This window comes from Geospiza fortis, unplaced genomic scaffold (genome assembly GCF_000277835.1).
Source record: "Geospiza fortis unplaced genomic scaffold, GeoFor_1.0 scaffold53, whole genome shotgun sequence".
In the NCBI taxonomy this organism is placed as follows: Eukaryota; Metazoa; Chordata; class Aves; order Passeriformes; family Thraupidae; genus Geospiza; species Geospiza fortis.
The window spans coordinates 2,523,698-2,530,380 of NW_005054305.1; the positions used below are offsets into that span (position 1 = coordinate 2,523,698).

Below are 6,683 nucleotides of genomic sequence, written 5' to 3' on the forward strand. Positions count from 1 at the left end.
ACACTGTGCTGACATCTAGTGGCCTCTAGTCTCCAGGGTCAAAAGATGAACTAATTTTTCATCCAATCCTTTCAACCTCTTCAACATCAGTGAGTGGTTCTTGTCCTCTATTTTCTTTAATGTCTTCCCAGGTTTTGAAAAGAAAAAAAATATCTTTTCCAAGCTGGGAAAAAAAGATTCAACTTCTTCAATTTCATTATTTGAAGCAGAAGTAGTCATTAGTGTAGAAAAGCTGAACTATAAAAGGACATTACTGATGGCTGTATTCTTCTAGACTGTTTTGTGATGACAAAATCTGCATAAAAATATAAATTTGATATTAATATATATATGTATCAGTAACTGCTAGTAAAGCAAGGTTTGAACCCTAATCCTGTCTCTGCCAAAGTCACTGACAGCTTTTATGATATCCTCAGTTTATTGCAGCTATAAAACAGGAAACTGAATTCTGTTTTCATTTACGACCTCACTTACATTTCCGTAGTGATGTAATCACTTGTATGGACATGAAAACAGAACACAGCCTGGTTTTTCTGACATACTCACAGGATTTCATTCCAAGTGAGGAAATTCAATTTTTCAAGCCAACTGTCTGAATCTCAAACAGAAAATTCATCAGTTGTCACTTGCTAATACAGAATCACTGAGAAAAAGTTACATTAGAAGGGGTGTCTGGCAGTCATTTAATCCAAACTCTCCCAGCTCCAGAGTCAAGTCACATTACTCAGTTCATTGCCCAGGAAGGTTTTTGTATCTCCTGAGATGAAGATCCAATGATTGCTGTGGGCATACGTCTTCTAAATGATACCAATTTGCACAATGAAAAAGATACTGCATTCCATATTGCAGAATAGATCCACCTGAGCAGAGCACAGCATGATGACTCTTCTGAATTGTGCTGTCACACTCAGTTCAAGCAGATGATCTCTGTCTACAAAGCACCATTTAATTTGGAGTTTTATTGTTAACATCAGTTAGGAAAAGGTGAATGATCCCCATTTATGTGACACAGTTAGGAAAAGGCGAATGATCCCCATTTATGTGACACAGTTAGGAAAAGGTGAATGATCCCCATTTATGTGACACAGCTCTCAGAAAAAGGCAGATCACATTTGTAGACTTCAGAGCCCTGAGGGTTTTGCAGAAGATTGTGTCAATGCTCTTAACTAACATTACCAAGGTTTCTCTTACAATACTAAGAAACAATCCAGGGAAGAGATTGTTTCTTAGGGACAGATGTTTGGATAAGACATCCTTATTGTTTTCACTATGGGTTTTTTGGTTGTCTTACCAAGGTTAAATTAAATTCACTTTATAAAAGTAGTCAGTTTAAGTGTGTGTCATTGAACACCCATTTAACTAAAATGTGAGTTCTCTTCTACATCTGTGAAGCAGAACACCCACACCCCCACATACATCAAACTCTATTTTAGCCAGTTCATAACATCCATGACCAGCTTAACTATGTTGTAATCCAGCTACAGAAAATAAGTGTTTGGCAGATACCAAAAAACCTTCAGTACCTTGAACACAAGTTTATCTCCACCCAGCCCAGCTTCCAAGAGATGTGAAGCAGAAGTCCACCCACCAATGTTTGCCACCTGAAACAGAATGACACTAGGAAATAATATGTGAGGCCTAGGGAATATGTGCAGATAACTTAGAGTAAGTAGCAAGTAATGCACACCAATTTCTTTTACACTTTAAAATAAGTTATCAGCTTTCTTCTTCCTTAAGCCAGTGGTTTTCAGAGAGGTGTTCCATGTTTCTTGGGTGAAAATCCTTGAATATCTACCACAGTTCAGACAAAGATATTGTATTGCAATGTTAAATGACATTAATATCCATAACAGATATATAAGTGGGCTTATTTATGACTCACATTCATTGCAATGCATTTAAGAAATATTTAAAATATTTCTCACACATGCACAAATAAACAAATATTCACTCTAGGCAGTACTAATGCATAGTGGTAAATATTCAATGCTACTATCACAGCCCACTTCACCTTTTTTTGGATGAAGAGCACATGAGAGCTTAAAAGCCAGGTTTCCCTGACATTTGCTGCAGGTTTGACTATGCTCTATCCAAGCCAGTGGTGAGTTTCAGATGCTTAGGACTATGCAGTACAGTCTTACACTATACAGGGAACAAAACCAAGGACAATGAACAGTAACAGTACTGAGAACAACATTCTTTTCCTCTTTGCTCATCTGTCACAGGTCTAAATGAAAGTGCATCTGAGCCACTAAAAAAATTCCAAGGAAAGGTCACTTTTAAAAGCCAGAACTTAGGGAAAAATATTAAGATGCTAATATTAAGATATTAAATGCATTTCCAAATAATAGAAAAAGGTAATAACTGTGGTAACACATATGCCATAAGGGAGTTGCAAAGGTAATAACTGTGGTAACACATATGCCATAAGGGAGTTGCTTGTCATTGAAATGCACTTTTCTGTTGATTTACATCTATTTTACACAAATTACTCAAAATCCTCTCCCATATGATAAAATCCTTGTGCAAGAGACAATCTCTGTGTGTGTGCGCCAAAACTGAGGAAAGCATTCACTGCATATCTACTTGAGCTGAATAGATTCAAAGTAAGCGGAGATTCCCAAGGCAATTATTCCTACAGTTGATTGTAGTCCTGGGACTGCAAGTCAGGCAAAAATGTAAGCCATGCTAAGCAGCAAAAGAGAAAGTAAAGATTCCCAGTGTCTGCAGATTTTAACACAATCTCAAAAATGGGGGAAGTCTTGGCTCTAGGAGGCCAGATTTTCACTAAATGTCTCATCAACAGCATTGACGGCATTTATGGACATTTGTCAAAACAATAAATTTCTCATTACAGTCATTAAGATATGATAGTGACTCATGATGCAGACTTACAACCAAGGCTAAGCATGAAAAGAAGGTTAAGCATGGCTTTCTCTAGCACAGCAAAAGAATGCACCATGAATACACATTTTACACATTTTCCTCTCTTCCAAAGAAGAGAGGTTGTACTGTAATACCTACTTTTCTATGCTGAAGCTTAGGATTTTAAGGAAAATAAGAAATTATGGACTCTACATATCTCAATTACATCACCTCCATGATGTTTAAAAATTAACCAAGACACATTAATGAATGCTTTATTAAGGCTTCATGAAGCATGTTCTCTAGACAGCAAAAGCCAGTAAGAACAAGAAGTAGTAAAGTTAGCTTCAGCATGGAACAGCAGGATGTTAAAGTCACTTTTCAAACGACAATTGTTAAAACCATACTTACCCCTGAAAAAGGGTAGGGTAGGTAAATTGCAGGACAGACAGGACATACTGGAAAACAAATAACAAATTAATGGACATCAAACACCTACAGTTCATAGTATTAACAAACAATCACAAGTGACAAAACAAACATAAAAAGTTCTCATTTTGCTTTATTTCGGTAGGAAAGACAAAAAAATGTCTAGTAATTTCACTTGTGGTGTATTTCCTCCCCCTTCCCTCATAGGGCTGCACTATGATCTCTGAAATTCTTGACAGGCCTCAATCTCAATGAACAGCACCTGGGCTAAGTTCCACTTGAGCTCATCAGGAACACTGTCAGCTCTCAGGAACTTAATGCTGTCCAGCAAGCTCCTGCTTTTTAACAAACAGCCTTGGAGATTAATTTTTCTTGCTTGTATAAGAACCCAAGTGGAACAACATTTTTGTTATTGAACTTTCAAGGAAAGTTACCAACTTGCATTGAGGCCAGGAAGGAAAATTGCTTTGCCTAAACCCAATTCTCTTGTGACCATATAAACAGCAGTCCTAAGTGTGACCTTTAAGTTCTCCTGGATCACAGCAGGATGTAACCAGCAACCTCCCTCTGAGTGGGACACCCCTCAGAGCCAGCTAGTTTGCTACATTTGGAAGATCTCTGAAGGACAATGATGGATCCTGGGCTGATACCAACCACTACTCAAGACTCAACCTTTTGCTCTTGAAGAAGATGCAAGGACATACAAAGTGAGTACTTCACTGAATTTGAGGGTAATTTTTCCTGGGTGTACCTTGTACATGTCCCTTTAGGTCTGAGTGTGTGTGAATGTGGATATGCTGTAGCAAATTCATTATGAATATTGCTCTCTCTGATTCTTAAGTACATTAGGTTTGTAAGTAAGATAGTGAGTCACTGCCATGTCTATATTAAATTCTATATAAATCTTTTGTTAAATTGTTGAAATTAAGCTTTTGATTAAGAGCTGCTATGCTTAAGTGCTGTTATAACCTTTAGACTAAACCATTGATCAAATTTGGAATTAAGTGGGTCCGCTGTGAATGCTGTGACTCAGTGTGTCTTATTCCCTTTCCTGTTCTTACTTCCATGCAGATAATTTTTGGTTTATTGATTTTTAGATTGATTGATTTTAGTTTGATTTTTCTCTCTCTGCTTTAACCATCTAATAATGATGGCATAGATGTAATGATGTAGTAATGCAATAATGATGTAACATTGTAATAATGTAGTATTGATGGCAGTAGAATGAACCTCACCAACAAACTTTATTGTGATTTCACTTTAATATTAAATCTGCTTTTGCCCATCCCTTTACTGGTGATTCTCTGAGTGACCTAAACCATTCATTTGTGACTCCTCCCAGGCCAGAACTGCTGGATACTGCCTCAGTCACTGCGGAAAGTACACACTGAAGAATGGAGAAGGCTGTCATCTGAATTGCACTTTTGCTTTCTGAACACAGTCCATACATCACACTGAATGGAAAAGGATTAACAGGAACAAAAAGCCATAAGCACCAGTCAATTAAAATCATATCATACCAAACAGGCAATCTTTGGCAGAACCAAGAGCAATAATCTAAACATAATTGTCTCCTTATGGCTAATGTATCTTACGGACTTAACATTCTGCTTACACATTGTGTAAAATATTAAGCAGCCCATAAAGCCCATCAGAGATGTAATACATGGGGGTAAAAAGCAAAATCTGTGTCATTGCTTTAGCCTGCTTTGTCTGGGCCTGCACGTATGGATGCTAGTGTCTCTTCACACTAAATATGTATATATGCAAATATGAGGCACAAATAAATGCCCCTTCCAGGTCTAACAACTTCCCACGATGAAGTAGATAAATACCACTTCTGCAAAGGAGAAGAATGATTGAAGCTTCCTCAGAGGAAATGAAAGGTACCTGCTGTTCCTTCCAGCAGAAGCTGTCAAGGGCAAAAGGAGAAGCTGAAAGCTTTCAGCAGAGAGAAAACTCTGCTGAGCACCTTGCAAGGTCCAGTTTTCAGGTTTGTGGGGTGTCACTAAGAAACTGGCATCAGTATACAGAGACAAGGCATGTTGATTCTCATGCCTTTACACATACAGCTGTCCTTTTACACATACAGCTGTCAGAAATGCCACATGCATTTTAAATCAGGATGATCTACCTACACATCTGTACCCCTGCTTGCATTTGCACACCACCTTCAACAAGTGAAATGTCTATATTCTGGTTATTTTTAACTTTATTACACTAAAACCTACATGCAGGTCTGAAAATGGAGGCCCTATGTCAATGTCCCTACGACCTCCTCTCAAGCCCAGTTAAGCCAAATAAATACCCTTCCCAATCCATGATGCAACCTGGCAGCTCTTTTAGCCCCTTTCTATTTAACTAATCACTGCTCCCAGCAGTCTGTCAAATCAAGTGCATTATCTCTTCCTACAACTTTGCTTGATGTCTGGACTTCAGTCTACTTCTGGGCATCTTTAATGGCAAATGGATCTTGGAACCACTGGCCAATGCCCAGAAAAGATTTCATTTTCACCTCCGAAATGTTGCTTTTCTCTAATCCTCCCTCAGAATATTCATACCCTGATTGTTTCACCTATATTTATTTCTTTCAGAAATCTGCACCAGAAATACAAACACACCCTCTGACAAACAGGATAGCATGGAGTAGTTACTCTAACTCCTCCTCCCAGAGTGAAAAAACTACTTTCAAACTATGCTTAAATTATACAATTTTATTCACAATGTGGCCATCTTCAGCTTACTTCTTATGCTTAGACACTTCAGTAACACTAATACGAAATTGTTACACAGTGGAGAACAAAATTCTTGTCCTTAATTCGTCTGTTAATTAAGTAGTCAAAGGAACAAAGTTGCCATGGAAGTTAATATTTGTTTCACTTCTAAAATACTACTTTGAATATTTCACATTTTTCCATTGGATAGTTGATATCATTGCTCCAGTTAACAGATCTTCTTTTGGGACTGAGTGCAGTTGCCAGACACCCGATAATGAAATATATGCAGCATCAGCGATACTTTCAGTGCAGCATAACTTCTGGCTCTATAACACTTCATTCATTGGAATGATATGATGTTAACCTCCTTGCCCTCCTAAACAAGACAATAATGGAACTCATTTGTCGTGGAAGGGTAAAGCTGTTACACACTGAGCAAAACGAAACCGGCATCCTATCCGCAGTTTGGGGAGCACACTGGGATGGGCGACTGCCGGGAGTGCCACGGACTTTTTCACTCGTGGGGTAGTCTCGTCCGGGAAGGGCTGGTCCTGCGGCTCTTCCGGAGCAGGGAAGGGAAAGCACAGGGCTCCCTCTCTCCTCTTTCTCCTCCTCCCGCCCCTGGATCCCTGCACTTCCCTGGCACCCCGCTCCCGCAGCCGCGGACCGGCA

The 6,683-nt window shown here is 38.8% G+C and overlaps 1 protein-coding gene across 1 annotated transcript in view; it reads right to left on the minus strand.

The window, feature by feature from the left end:
• The window catches only part of TMEM241 (transmembrane protein 241), a 50,934-nt gene extending 47,549 nt beyond the window's left edge, over positions 1 to 3,385 (minus strand). Inside the window, exons 1-2 of the mRNA XM_005418285.3 lie at positions 3,277 to 3,385; positions 1,524 to 1,601 (exon numbers count right to left, since the gene is read on the minus strand). Coding sequence (XP_005418342.1) covers positions 1,524 to 1,601; positions 3,277 to 3,371 — 173 coding nt within the window. The 5' untranslated portion in view covers positions 3,372 to 3,385. The remainder of the gene's footprint in view (positions 1 to 1,523; positions 1,602 to 3,276) is intronic.
• Positions 3,386 to 6,683: the final 3,298 nt, after the last annotated feature.